Genomic DNA, 15,337 nt, shown 5'->3' on the forward strand with positions numbered 1-15,337 from the left:
CTTCTTGGTGCTGCGTATTTCCTCTGCATCCAAGGAGAAGTACGGATGATGCTTCTGAGTAACAGCAGTTTGACAGTGAAACTGATCACCCAGAGAGATAATGGCTTCCCCTCCATTGGATGTCTTCAGGTGAAGTCTGGATGGTCATTTGTCTGGGATGCTTTAATTTGGATTCCTGCACTTAGCATTGGCTTGGACTTGACCTAAACGACCCCTTCCACTCTTGTGATTTTAAGGTGGAAAGGAAGGGCAGTTATGGATGCATGGGAAGTGAGTTGTAAACAGTAGAATGGATTTCAGTAGAATGGATCAGATCCATAGATCAACTACTACTGATCAATAGAATCTACTGATCTGGTGATCAAAAATGGATCAGTAGAATGGATATCAATATACGTGGGATCAATCTTTAGGTTGCTTCCCATCTTGAATAACTCTTTATGTGATTTTACTCCTTTAAAACTGATTTTTTTAAAAGTTTAAAGTAAAAATTTTGCAAACCCATTTTCAAATTCTGTATGTATAGTGGATCACAAAAGTAAAAAAAAAAAGGATCTTTCTCCCTCCTTTAAGTAGCCCTCTTGCGTTCGCTGCTTATGGCTGCTTGCAGGTTTCTGGACGTTGATTGCCTATAGCCACTTACGTTTGTAAACGCAGTTAAGTTAAGGATAATGCTATGCATTTTTTTAAATTTAAAAGAAAGATCACAAATGCAGGGAAAGCTTGGGGCGCCTGGACAGATTTCTGAAGAAAGAGGCGTGACATTCTGGGATTGGACGGTGGGCGCAAAGGTAGCGCGTTCCCTAATCTGACTCCATCGGGCCAGCGCTCCTGGCAGGCTATCTCCATTCCAAAGGGTCCTTTTCCAGCAGCCGCCCATCACGGCGCTAGCACGCCCGGACAACCCGATGCTCAGGAAGAGCATCGCGAGGGGGCGCCGAACATCCTCAGCTCTCGTTTCCTAGAGCGGACAACTCTGGAGGAGCCCGCTCCAGAGGTTCCGGTCCGCCGCGCCTGGATCGGATACGCGTCTCTTCGGGTTCCGCGCGCGGCAGCATCGGAGGCGGCGCTACTTCCGGTAGCGATGGAAGAGGCCTCCGCGTCTCGCTCCGCAGCTGCGGAGGCTTCCACCTCTCCGCAGGCGGCGGCGGAGGCGGAGGAGCTGCGTGGGTGGAGCGAGGCGCAGTTCCGGCACTACAGCTTCGCGACGCGGCCCATTGCCCGGCTGCGCCACGGAGACCCTCGCGCCGAGGAGCTACTGGAGAACGAGGTGACGGGAGGACGCTGTCTCGGGGCTGGGGGGCTCGAGCCGCCTCCCCGTCGCGCGAGGCTGGTGCCGGGGGGCCGCGTTCCGTCCGTCCTCGCCTTTCCGCGGGCTCTCGCGTGACCTCCGCTCTGTGTTTGCTTCCAGGAGCCGGTGGTGCTCACCGACACCAATCTGGTCTATCCCGCCCTGAAGTGGGACCTGGATTACCTTCAGGAGAACATTGGGAGCGGGGACTTCTCGGTGTACCGAGCCAGCACCCACAAGTTTCTGTACTACGATGAGAAGAAGATGGCAAACGTGAAGAACTTCAAACCGAAGTCCAGCAGAGAGGAGATGAAGTTCAGAGATTTTGTGGCGCAGCTCCAGGAAATCGAGCAGCAGGGAAGCGGAGAAAGGTAACACTTAACACCTGGTGGTCACCGGGTGGTCGGGGGACAAGGAGCCAAGGTGGGATTTGCTTCTGGCTTTATTTGTTAGGCTCCGTGCTTGGCAAAGGAGTTTAATATCTCCTCCTGAGGACTCTTAGGAACTAGCCCTCCAGGGAGGAAAGGAACCTGCAGTGATGCAGCCTCAAATAGCTGAACCAGAAGGGCCTTATGGTCAGTGTTACCAGTTTTGAACCTTTTGGAAACCAAAGGAATGGTGTGGGTGCCGTGCCTGACTCACTGGGGAGTGGAGCAAGCTGAACTTCCCAAATCTCTTCTAAGAAAATGGCTTGTAAATTGAAATGGCAAGATGTTATAAATCAAACAAGATAAAGGAGTGAATACGATAGTATTTTTCAAGCTCCACTGAAATACTATAGAAGAGAACAATTTGAACTATTAAAATTTATTTTTGAGGAAGTCCTTCACAAAATGAACCTTGGATCTGAGCAGTTCATAAGGAAAGCTTGTTTCATTGAAGGAAATAACATTCACGTACAGTGAAAAGGAACATTTCGTGTAATTTATACGTAGCTTATTTCATTGAAGACAGAGCTTGTTTAACAGAGAAGAAGAACATTTATACAATTCATAATGGCATGAGAGTATGTGTCATACTATCTTTCTTTCATATTATCTATGCCTTGTGATGCGTGGCTATTTTGCTATTCTTTACATTGTAATCTTTCTATCCTAAAAGAAAGTTATTCTGTGTGCAGTGAGTGAAATTGAAATAGTTTGTTTACTCACTGGATGTTATATCTGTGGGGATATTCCTATTAGTATTCATTTTGTGATTGACTTTTTATTGCATATATTTCATAGCAGATATTGGAACTATAATGTGGCCCTAGATTTTTTCACCCTCTCGTGAACATTTCTCCAAAAAAGGACAGTGGTGTGTTCACACAACAGTCTGATGTAGTGCGTAAGACACTAGGCCATAGATTAACCAAGCAGGCTGAGTTCATGCAACATGCTAAGTCATCACCCATGCACACAAACAAAAAAACCTCCTCCCAACTCTAACACAAGTTAACGCTGATCAGGCTTAATGTACCTGCTGTCTCTTTATCTAACCCAGCAAAGCTGGCTGGGGAATTCTGGGAGTTGAAGTCCACACCTCAAGTCTCCAGGGTTGAGAAACACTGATCTAAGTAATAGTGTTGTATGAGCACAGTGAAATGTACATTCACATAAACACATCCTTCTAATACTATATTGCACTCTGTTTTCCCAGTGCTGTTTACTAGCCTGGTAGTTGCTTTCCACAATGTGCCAATCCTTGGTATTCCAGGTGCAGAAAAATTTTCCACTGCCTTTTTATCTGTCAGGTGTCTCTGCACTGCCATTCCAAATCCTGCAAAATTACCCAGCAGTAAAAGCATACTTGTTTCCTTTCTTATGTTTCAGTTTTGACAGATTGGAAGGCAGCAGACCTCTGGTTGTATGCTGTTCCTTCCTGTCCTCTTTCTTTCCTTTCTGAGGAATATTCTGCACTCATGTGGTGGCAGAGGAGGAGGCAGTGACACTTCTGTGTAGGCCCAGAACTCTGTTGCTTTCCTGCTGCTGAAGGTAAACATTATTTAGTTTTTTTTTTTTAAATCAGAACAATTTTTTCAGTTGGGCAGTGGGCTTAGCAGGTAAAAAATCCTATTATCTCCTGGCACTGCTTTGCCCAGTATAGATTAGTGATACTGACAGCTGTGAGAAGTCCAGAAGAATTACCAGGTTGGATTCCCTGGACTTTTGGTCAGCATAATTTCTGCATCCTAGTGACCAAATCTATTTCAGTGAAGTCCAGAAAATTAGGGTCACCTAAGAATGATGAGTTAAGCAGGAACCCAGTAACATAAAGTTTTGTTCTTTTTCGAAGGACCACTAGTCATTTTTTGGTAAAGTAACACTCATGAGAATTCTTTTTTCAGCTCTGTAAGCTGGGTTTTGTTACCATTTCTGTAAGAAGTATGCAATTGATGCAGACTTTGAAGGATAATGAAAGAGCTAGTTGGTTATAGCTTTGCACCCACATCTGCATTTCTTTTTTCCTTACTCTTTGGTACATACAGGTTGTATCTCCAACAGACCTTAAATGACACAGTTGGGAGGAAAATTGTGGTAGATTTCCTGGGCTTTAATTGGAATTGGATCAACAGACAACAGGCGAAGCGAGGCTGGGGTCAGCTGACATCCAATTTGCTACTGATTGGCATGGAAGGTAACAAACCTGCCTCTTTGGACAAGTAACTGTGTCTTGTTTTAATATTCTTCTAGAGCTACCTGTTGAGGAATTCTTGTGGATAAAATGTCAGTGTGAGGTAACTGACTTTGGGTAGCATGTTTTCTTCCCAGCTGTGATCTTACCTACTGCAACTGCCTGAACATTTAGTTAGGCTAAAGGGGAGATCCTCCTATTAACTCCAGAGGCTTTTTGTCAAGACTAATTGCTGCAGTCAAGTTGGGGGATGACAAAGGACAAGAGCCAAATTTTGATGAAAATTAAGTGCTGGTGATCAGATACTATCCCAGGCAGTTTGGATATACATGCTTTTGAAGAAAAAAAAATTAAAAGGAAAATGATGAATGTTCTCCAAAATATGAAATATGTTATATGCATGTTATATAAAAAAACATTAAAAAATGAAAGCAAATTATGCTTGTAGTTTCAGAGAGAAGGAATACATAGAAATATTAGACAAAATCTAGGGACAGAGGCACCTTTGAACATGCTGCTCCTTTTTTAAAATTATTATTTTTATTATTGAAAATGAAGGTCAGGTAGTCTAGTGGTTTGAAGGGAAGTGAGCATAAGCATATGGCTAATTTCAGGTTTATAGTTTAAATTCCTGTATAATAAATAGTCAAGGTAGCTGGCAGCACCGAGATAACTTTGACTGATCTGAAAAAGCCAAACAGCACCAGGCCTGGTTAGTATTTGGAGGAGAGCCATGAAGAAATATTACCGTTGTAGTCGAGACTGGAAATTCAAAAACAAAAAGTCCTGAAAGAAGGCAGGGGCATTTTTTCCCCATAAAAGTCGCATGAAGTCTCTAGTAGTGCTTGATTTCAAGGAATTTTACTATATTGTGTACAGTAGTCCTTGCTTATCAACTACCTTATTTAGCGATCGTTAGAAGTTACAATGATGTAAAAAAGCAGCTTTGTGGCCAGTCCTTGCATTTACGACTGTCACAGTGTCCCACAGTCACGTGATTTCCATTTACATGCTTCCCAACCAGCTTCCAACAAGCAGAATTAGGGAGAATGTGGAAGTAAAATCGCAAGTTGTGGTCATGTGATGTCTTGCTTAATGACCACAGTTGTGATTTTCTGCTTACCGACCATGATACTTAGCAATGGAGTTGCCGGTCCCAGTTGTCGCTAAGCGAGGACCACCTGTATGGGAAAAAATGATGATAATTGAAGGGGATGTCTTTTCTGTGGGAAGAGGCTCTTGCAAAAAGTGTGTCTGAAAAGCATATCTGAAGTCCTCCCCACATCTGGAAACAAGGTGATTAGGAGGAAGCTCCTGCTGAAGCCTCACTGCTGGAAGGCCACCTGGCCTCCTATGGTTTGGGAGCAAATGCCCTCTGAGGGGCAGGCACCGAGTTTGCTGTCCCCGGGCTGGGCCTGGGAGCTGTACACATCTCCCTGGGTGGCAGCAGCTCCTGGTGGTGGTGACAGAAGCACACAGTTTTCCTAGGCGCTATCCCAAGTGGTGAGTCTGATGCTGGTCTCTCTTCCCAACTCTGTGAAGGTGCTCCTCCTTCCCTTTGGTTATGCACTATTCCTCTGACTTTTCTAGGAATTGTTGCTCTGAGGATGCTGCAGTCCCTTCCTGACTGCCCTTCTGGCTAGCCCAAAATTTGCAAAATCTCCTGGTTAGCATATTCTCAGAAATTTGGTTGTGCCTAGTGGGTTTTAGAGGTGGACAATCTTTGACTGTTGGGGCCTGCAGTAGTCTGGAACGTTCACGGCCACCTTTTTTTTTTTTTTTACTTACTTGGGAGGCTTAAAGGTAGGAATGGGAGTAAGAAGTCTTCATGTATAAAATCCCTCATAACTAAAAAAAACAGCCTTCAGTGGTGCCTTGTAGCAAAATGGTCCAGTTTCAAAAGTGCAGCCAGGGTGCTGGAAACTGTAGGATAAGATAAGATGCAATGCTGGGGAGCCACAACTGGGGTGAAGTTTGTGCACCCCTCCCCAATAATTTGAGGTGTAGACCTGCTAGAAATTAAAGCTTACATTTTGCAAAATTATTTCAAAAGTTTGTTTTGGACTTTCTTTTTCAGGGAATGTGACACCAGCTCACTATGATGAACAGCAGAATTTCTTTGCTCAGATTAAAGGATACAAACGATGTATTCTGTTTTCACCTGATCAGTTTGAATGCCTTTATCCTTATCCTGTGCACCATCCATGTGACCGGCAGAGCCAGGTGAGATGACAATTAGGCCAAATAGCTTTTTTTGCCTAAGACCATGAAGCATAATTTTTAATGCTAGTTTATTACAAAATTCCTATATACCTTTGCATTTCCCCTAACCATCTGTCTGAGGAAGAGTCTAAAAGTATGATATCTGTTTTAAAGTACACACACACACACACACACACACACACAGTCTTCAAATTACCCTGTTCACATGATGTATTTAACTCAGTCATAAGAATATCCTAATGCAGGCAACTAAAGTTGTCAACTAAATCTTTGTTCGGGTGGGGACAGGGAAGTGTTAGCCTTCTGCAGGGCTGTTAGCCAGCTGCAGGGCTGTTTGGGGATAAAATAACTCCTCCCAGTGATAAGGGTAATCCAAACTGTTTACTGGAGATTAACTAGCACTTAGTTATTTATCTTCTGAGACAGTGTTGTGGATAGTTTCTGCAAAAAGTTCTCTTTAGGTTTTGCATTTCTGTTGCTATTGTCTGTAGACTCCTCCTACTGACTCACTGGAAGGGTGCTAGAAAGAGTGAAGACCAGATAAGCTCCCTTCATTCTGTCTGCAGTAGTTCCAAACTGGACCTTCCAACAGGGATTTCTTTGTAAAGTTGCTTGTTGGGGGACCAGGAAGTGACAACACCCCAATTTCCTTTTCAGCAACTGAAGGGGCTGCAAAAACTACTTACCAGCTGACCTAATTATGCTGAATTGTACACTTTTAGTGCCCAGAAGTAAATGAATTATCTTTGGGAGAGTATGACTGGGTTGCCTGTGTTGGGCCAACAGGGCCATTCTTTTTACCAGTCATTACATATATTCTGCAAAAGTATATCTGAATATTTATTTAATTTTTATCCCGCCTTTATTATTTTTATAAATAACTCAAGGTGGCGAACATACCTAGTACTCCTTCCTCCTCCTATTTGCCCCACAACAACAACCCTGTGAGGTGAGAATATGTGCAGCTTGCTTTTTCCTTTTTCATCACATAAGTGGCAACCTGTCCCTCACAGAATGGAAGGGTTACTTGTTCCACTAAACTTGAGTCTGCTAGATAGATTTTCTCCAGAGAAGTAAAAATGGGTCCTTTAGTAGCACCACAGGTACTCTTTTTTGGAATTTATTTATTTATTATTTATTTATTTAATGGTTATCCTGCCTTTATTATTTTTGTAAATAGGTCAAGGCAGCGAACATACCTAACACTCCTTCCTCCTCCTATTTTTAAATTGAAAGTAGAAGCTAGAATTTTCCACAAAAATCTACTCCATTTATTTCCTTTCCCTGCAGCAGGTTCCCTTTTCCTTCTCTCTTCCAGTTGCAGCTGATAAAGCTGATAATAGGCACTCATAGGTACCTCTGAATACAGGTAGTCCTCATTTAGTGACCACAATTGGGATCAGCAACTTGGTCATTAAGCGAAGATGTTGCTAAGTGAAACAGCGACTGTGCTTATGATCTATCTTACTTCAGCTTCCCTTTGCTTTACAGACCTGTAAAGGTTGTAAATGTGAGGTTTGGTCATAAAGTTACTTTTCCATCACCTTCATAATTGCGAATGGTTGCTAAATGAGGCAGTCACTAAACGAGGACTACCTGTATATGAAGCTTGCCTGAAAGGGGCAGTTTAGGTCATTGAGTCCCAATCACCTCCTGGAATGCAGATTAAAGCTGGAGTGGATCTAGATCAGGAGTAAGAAACCTGTCCCCATCATGAGTATTTCATCATCCTCCGCTGTTGGCTATATTGGTTTTGGCTGAAGGGATCTGGCCCAGTTCCCAATAATTTGCTTCATCCAAAAGTGTTTGGAGATAAATTGTCTCTACCTTCTCCAAGAACTTGTCTCTAACAGGATATTAATGATACCAGTTCCTGTTGTAGAAGAACCAACCATCTTCAGATTCACCCAGCAGTCACCTGCAGGTGTTCACTGAAGTCAGAGTTAGGCAAGAGTGAAGAAGTACGGAGGCAAGCAGCTGCAGCTTCCAAGCAATTTGCCCATAGTCTTGAAATTGAACATACAGATGAACTAATAAAATTAGGGGAGACACCATGTATGTACCAGTGTTTCCATCTCTTTTATTGGAACTGTAATAATGAGAGTGTTAAGAACCTTCTCCCTGAAGTGCCAAGCAACCAGGCTTGGCATCTAAGGATTCCACCAACCACTCAAAAAGTCTATGCAATGGATGTGGATGCCATGTACAACTGTATTCTAGCTGTTTGTTTCAGCATCCAAGTTCCTCAGTAATCAGGGTACTCTCCAATAAAGGAGAGTATATTTGAGAGCAACTGTATAGATAATCTCTTCCATTTCCATTCAATTTACACTTTACCAGGAAGTAATATTAGCTGTCAGCTGTGCTGATTTACAGTCCTTCCTTGCTACTGTCATGGGCTTAATGTTTGAATCTATGTCAGACATCTCAAGAATGATTTACTTTGGTTATTAAATTACTTAAGACAGAATTTAATCTTGATTTCAATCTGTACAGCAGAATCCTCCCAATCAGTGTCCTGTAGTTATCTGGTATTTTATTATATGTGCTCTGTGCTTTTCTTTGCTTGGCAGCATTGATTGATTACATCTTAAATAGTAAATATGAATGCTGAGTATAATTGTTCACAATCCACATAACCAGTAACTAGTGGGAAGTGGAATGCGGTGCTTTTGAAGTTGGTGATTTTTGTCTCTAGTCCCCTTCCTGCCTGTTAAAATTTGTATAGATGTCCATTTTCTTCGAAGTAGCTGGGGTGGGAAGCAGCAGGGAGAATCATTATATTGTCTCCAGTGACTTCAGTGATGCCTTCTTCTCTCCTGCTAGGTTGACTTCGACAATCCCGACTATGAGAAGTTTCCCAATTTCCAGAACATAGTTGCCTATGAGACCGTAGTTGGCCCAGGCGATGTGCTTTATATTCCCATGTATTGGTAATGCTCATAGGATGAGAATGGGACAGAATGGGCGAGTATAATTGGTGACTGAAGCAGAATCAATTTGAGCAACACGGGGTTCTGTCAGAGGCTCTGAGCCTGGTGTCTTTTTCACTTGCTAGGATAGATATTTTTTTTTGTGTGTAGTGCCTCCTGGAAGAATAGCAATAATCCTTGATACTTGCTCATAAGCAGAAAATATTGGTCCCTTTTTTCTGCCACGAGATTTAAATTTGGGGCATGTCCTTATATGTTCTTATAAACATTCACCATGACAGTTTTTGGGAAGCAACTGAATGAAGCAATTGTCTAGGCCATTATCAATGTTATACTTACAGGTACAGGTAATCCTTGTTTAACACCTGCCCTGTTTAATGACTGTTTGAAGTTACAGTGGCGCTGAAAAAGTAACGTTATGACCGGTACTTGCGCTTATGATCATCACAGCATTCTTGCGATCACATGATCGAGATTCAGCCACTTTGCAACCAGCGGGCGTTTACGATCACCATTTGCATGCTTCACAATGGCTTCCGACAAGAAGATTCAATGGAGAAGCCAGCAATAAAATTGCAAGTTGTGGTCATGTAATGTTTTGCTTAACGACCCTGGTGGAAGTGAGGTTGTAAGCCTGTCATGGTCATGTGATGTGTTGCTTAACGACCATGGCTGATTTGCTTAACAACTGTGGCGGAAGTGAGGTCATAAGTCTGTTGAGGTCATGTGATATCTTGCTTAACCATATTGCTTAGCAACAGAGTTGCTGGTCCCAATTGTGGTCACTAAGTGAGGACTAACTGTATAGCATGGTCATTTAATTCTGAAATTTTTGCAGGAATATTGCCCTTTAGCCAGCAGGGAACTTTGCTACTTAGGGACCATTGTACAAGCGATGACATTCTATTTATCTATCAGTCATATTTATTCACTGCCCATCTCATATAATGACGACTTACAAATGAATAAAAAGCATAACAGATGACATGATTCTAAAGAGACAATTTTGTTTACTGGTCTGTCCCAAATTGTTCACAAAACACAATCATGTAGCAAAGGACCCTCTTTAACCTGGGAGGAGACTTAGTTTCATTATTTCTTCAGTCTGCTATTGATCTTTGTCTACCTGCCCTTCTCTGGAGGATTTAATAAGAAATCAGCTGACAGGAAGCCTGTGGGCAACTGGGAGAAATGTAGTTTTCTTTTAGCTCTGTGTAAAAATTCTAACTCAGACTAACGCTATCTGAAGAGATCTCAGTCTGCTCCCTACTTATGGAGGGAAGCATTTCCTAAATATATTTTCTAATAAATATATGCATACAAGTTGATATTTATTCATTGGGTAACTCAGAACTGAAAAAAAGTATCATAAACTATAGTTTTCTTCCCCAACATGAAGAATAAAAGAAATAACTAAATCACAATTTAGTTATTTTACAAGATGAGTACTACTGTAAAACTAATATTGGAAATGCTGAAGTCTTTTTAAAATTAGGAATTTTAAAGAGTTATCTCCTGTGGCTTGATATAGGTGGCATCACATTGAGTCATTGTTGAATGGAGGAATTACCGTCACTGTAAACTTTTGGTACAAGGTAAGCATGTTTGAATTTAACATAATAGCAGCATAAAGTTTTATAAATGAACTGTTGTGTTTTAATTGTCAAATATTATACAGTGCAATATGATACTGTAATGTTATTGCATCATAAAATCTATATATATGTTATTCTCTGAGGATTATTTAAATGGTCAGAATTGCATCAGCTGCTAATATTGACTTGAATTCTTAACTTGGTTTCTTAAGTGTCACCTTAGAGATTACCTTGGTGAGGCTTGTAATACTTCGGTTGAAATAGTGAACTCTTAGTCCTAGCTTTTCTACAGAGATGTGTATGTATGTGCCTTCAAGTCAGTGTTGACTCTTGGCAACTGCCTGGACTAGTCCCTGCAGTTTTCTTGGCAAGATTTCACAAGTGGCTTGCCCTTGCTTTCTTCCAAGGGCTGAGAGAGTGACTGGCCCAAGGTCAGCCAGCTGGCTTTGTGCCTAAGGCGGGATTAGAGCTCATGGTTTCCTGGTTTCTAGCCTGATGCCACTTGACATTCAGCCTTCTCAACATTTTGACTCTGGAGGAACCCTTGAAATATTTTTCAGGCTTCTGGGAACCCCTGCACATTCAGGCTCAAATATAGGTTACAAAATGATTATATTTGTTTCATGTGTAGGCCTGTGAATATTAACAATGTTCTTAAACTAAAAATAAAGAATGAAACTTACCTCTTTAATGTGAAGTTGCCTGAATTAGAAATATTTTTTTAAATAAATCATGATCTCCCAGGGAACCCGTAGTGACCTCTTGTGGAACCCTATGGTTCCACGAAACCCTGGTTGAGAAACCCTGCTTTAGAGAGAGATGCTCTTGTTTTAAAAAATGAGAAATTTTTAGCATTAGAATTTTTAGTATTTTTCTAATAGTATTAGAATTAGTATTTTTGGCCGGTTAGTTGCCTAAACATCTTTTTCATATCACATATGCTATATGGCAGATAAGAAAATACCACCTTACCTTTTCTCATTCCTGAATTTTGTTAGCTTCTTGCTGATTAGTGTTAGGTATATCTGAGTTTTTCAAGCAGTATGAATTGTTGTAAACCTGTCGATCTCTTCCTCCCTTGCCCCCCCAGGGTGCCCCAACCCCTAAAAGGATTGAATACCCCCTAAAGGCTCATCAGAAAGTGGCTGTAATGAGGAACATAGAGAAAATGTTGGGGGAGGCCCTTGGAAATCCACAAGAGGTAAAGAGTGAATCTTAAGCTGGTTGTAGTAACCAAGTGGCTGAGCTTGTTCAGCTTTTGAGCGCATGAAATTAAGATGTACAACAATAGCTTAATATAGTTGAAGATGTTATGGATTTAAAACCTCAAAACACACAACACTTAGGAAGAGAAAATGGGTGGTGATGGGGAGGTGGTGGAGGCGGGTGGGATACAGCAGTGTTTCCCAACCTTGGCAACTTTTAAGATATGTGGACTTCAACTCCCAGAATTCTGCAGCCAGCGTGCTGGAAGTTGAAGTCCACATATTTTAAAGTTACCAAGGTTGAGAAATGCTGCGATAGAGCATTCAAAATGTTAGGTGCTACTATAGCAAATGTGGGATGCGGTGGTGTTGCGGGTTAAACCGCTGAGCTGCTGAGCTTGCCGATTGGAAGGTCATCGGTTTGAATCCACATGACGGGGTGAGCTCCCGTTGCTAGTCCCAGCTCCTGCCAACCTAGCAGTTCGAAAACATGCCGATGTGAGTAGATCAATAGGTACCGCTTCAGCGGGCAGGTAACGGCGTTCCGTTTAGTCATGCCGGCTACATGACCACGGAAGTGTCTACGGACAAACGCCGGCTCTTTGGCTTTGAAACGGAGATGAGCACCGCCCCCTAGAGTCGGACACGACTGGACTTAATGTCAAGGGAAACCTTTACCTTTACTACTATAGCAAATACTTTAGGTATTCTTCAGATTGTATCAGCAGCAATTTTCCTGAAGTTTGTAAGTTTCTAAGAGGATTTAGCCCCTAAAATAGTTTAGTTACACTGTGCTAACATTAAATATGTTCATTTTTTTCTGGCTGAGCATATAGTTTTGCAACTTAATATGACTTCTAGCCTGTTAATAGATCTGTAGATAATAGAGCAATGTGTTTTGTTGTTTTTCCTCTGAGCAGGTGGGTCCCTTGTTGAATATGATGATCAAAGGGCGGTATGGCTAATCTTGAGCTTCTGCAGGATATCGGAGCTGTTTCACACACACGTGGAAGATACCAAGCGCTAATATTGCACGCAGCACTTAAAAACAGACGGATTCCTGGTCCAGCTCTGATCCACTCTGCTCCAGTCTAGGGGAATGACTAGAACTCCAGAATGTTCCATTCATCCCTCTTTCAACTTCACCGAACCTTATACAATAATTCATCCTTACTAAGGAAAAATCTGTCACCAGTAACTCTGTGTTCCCTGCCTGTCTAGATACAACAGTTGGCACCTGGTACTTGATGATATTTATTTGTGATAGGATCTTGGTAATGGCCTACATGAGAATTACCTAGAGGAGCTATTTTGATTTTCCCTCTATAATTCAGTGTTAGGAAACAACTTGGATAACAACTCATCTCTATAATTAGCATATTTTCTTAAAAGCAACCTTCTCTTTGATATTGCAGTTTCTTAAATTAAAGCCCATTGAGGGATACAGATAAATGAAGGACATAAGTGATGGAGACCTTAAGAGCTTTTAAATCCAGCATGTCATTTTGTCATAAACAATATATTGATTTCTAATTCTATAAAACTAGGCCAAAATGCCTATGTATACAAATTGACTTTTTTCCTCTCAGGATGTTCATAGAATTGGACAAGCCATAGCGAGTGCCCTTTGTCAATAAAACTCGTGTGTCATATTTTTCACTTAACCGTGCATGGTTACACTAATCCATTGCGCTCTGCCTTCTGTATGCCAGATTATGTGACAGATCAGTTGGTGAAGAAAGGAGAGCAGCAAAGCTATAACAACATGCTTTTTTTGCCATTTTGCTCTTTCATATATCTGGAAAGAAATGTGAGTATGGGTTTTGTAATTGTATTTCATTAAGATAGGAGTGCAGATTTTAAGAGTTATAACTCCCAGATAACCAAGGAAAAATTGCTTCATTTGCCATGAAGTCACTTTTCTATGAAATGGAGAGTTTTGAAGATGCACTCTTAGGGATCACTGTTTTTTCCAGCAAGATAGGTTATAGTTAGGTTTTGGGACAACATCTAGACATAACCTGAGTTTTTGGGATTCCCTCCACTCCTGTGTACTGTGAATTCTATAAACAGCTGAAGAAGTGTCAAAAGCTAGGATTTCTCAGTTTCCGTTGTGAAGGTGGGTGTCTTGAATGGAACCTGAAAATGCCACAGAGCTTTGTTATGAGTGAAGCCTTTGATTGGATGTAGCTACAAGCCACAGGGAGGCAGCAGCAGACCAGCGTTCCTGATGCTATCATATAGACCAGGAAGAAGGTGGCTTTTAGAGGGCAAAATTGGACTTGATGAATAGTAATATTAATAAAATCATTCTGCTTTTGGCTGAAACAAAGCAATTCCTGTGTTTAGTCCTTGATGTGAAATGACACCCAAGACTGGAGCTGTTGGAATTCTGCTGTTGTACAGAGCTTATAGAGAAGGCCTTGTTCTCTCATTAGAAGGAAGAAGATGGATCCAGATGCAGCCTTCAGATATGTTTTTCTTTTTGCCAAAGGTGTAACTTTTGAAAATGTCTAAATAGTTGGTTTGGGAAAAGAAAATATTGCACTTGAGTAGTGCAGAAGCTTAGTTTACAATGCACTGATAGTTTAAGATACTGTTACCTTTTTTTTTTACTTGTATTTTGGATGTCTTGCTATTGGGGAAAATTGTGTCTGTGATGTGTGAGAATATGTGGGAAATACATAATATCTTCTGAAGTGTAGTTCTTAAAATACAACTATTGTTGAATGACAGAAGTACTGGCTCCCCTTTGTTCTGCATGATATGTATTCCTCTACTTGTGGGAAAGGCAATCATTTGAATTCTGGAACTCATTTGGAAAACCAGTTGTGATTGTGTTGCCGTGATCAAGTGATTTATATGTAGGCTAAAAAATCATCGTAGCTACTGGTGAGATTTTTCCCACCTATTATCTTAGTGTATATAGTTAGGTACTCTCATATTTTTGCACCAGCTTATCTAATCAAGTCAAGTGTACATTGAATCAAACATGAAATTGTGGCAAAATGGAGCAGTCTCTCCTCTGGGCAGTTATACCATCTTGCTTGCCCCAGTATGCTTGGCTTGATGCTTCCCTCATATCCCCCTTTGTGACCCAGCTGTCTGTTCACTTTTGTTTGGGAGGGGTGAGGGGCAGATCCCTACAACTTGTCCTGCTCCATTTCACAGAAGAATTTCCAACAATCCCTCCCTTCCTTCCTTCCTTCCTTCCTTCCTTCCTTCCTTCCTTCCTTCCTTCCTCTCCCTCCCTCCCCCTTTCTTTTTCTTTCTTTCTTTCTTTCTTTCTTTCTTTCTTTCTTTCTTTCTTTCTTTCTTTCTTTCTTTCTTTCTTTCTTTCTTTCTTTCTTTCTTTCTTTCTTTCTTTCTTTCCGAATCCCGCACTTACCTTTGCAAAACAAAGGCAAGATGCAATTAACAGATTTCCTAGGAATATTTAATGATAGAACTTTGATACTTTAATATATAGTTTTT

At 41.4% G+C, this 15,337-nt stretch overlaps 1 protein-coding gene across 1 annotated transcript; it reads left to right on the forward strand.

Moving 5' to 3' along the window:
* Nucleotides 1-1,060: 1,060 nt before the first annotated feature.
* Nucleotides 1,061-14,601, forward strand: HIF1AN (hypoxia inducible factor 1 subunit alpha inhibitor). The gene is made up of 8 exons (XM_063307597.1): nt 1,061-1,270; nt 1,412-1,662; nt 3,762-3,910; nt 5,985-6,130; nt 8,957-9,063; nt 10,595-10,658; nt 11,749-11,859; nt 12,784-14,601. The coding sequence occupies exons 1-8, from the start codon at nt 1,085-1,087 to the stop codon at nt 12,826-12,828; spliced, it is 1,059 nt and encodes a 352-aa protein (XP_063163667.1). The 5' UTR covers nt 1,061-1,084; the 3' UTR covers nt 12,829-14,601.
* The last annotated feature ends 736 nt before the right edge of the window (nt 14,602-15,337 follow it).

This window comes from Candoia aspera, chromosome 6 (genome assembly GCF_035149785.1).
Source record: "Candoia aspera isolate rCanAsp1 chromosome 6, rCanAsp1.hap2, whole genome shotgun sequence".
In the NCBI taxonomy this organism is placed as follows: Eukaryota; Metazoa; Chordata; class Lepidosauria; order Squamata; family Boidae; genus Candoia; species Candoia aspera.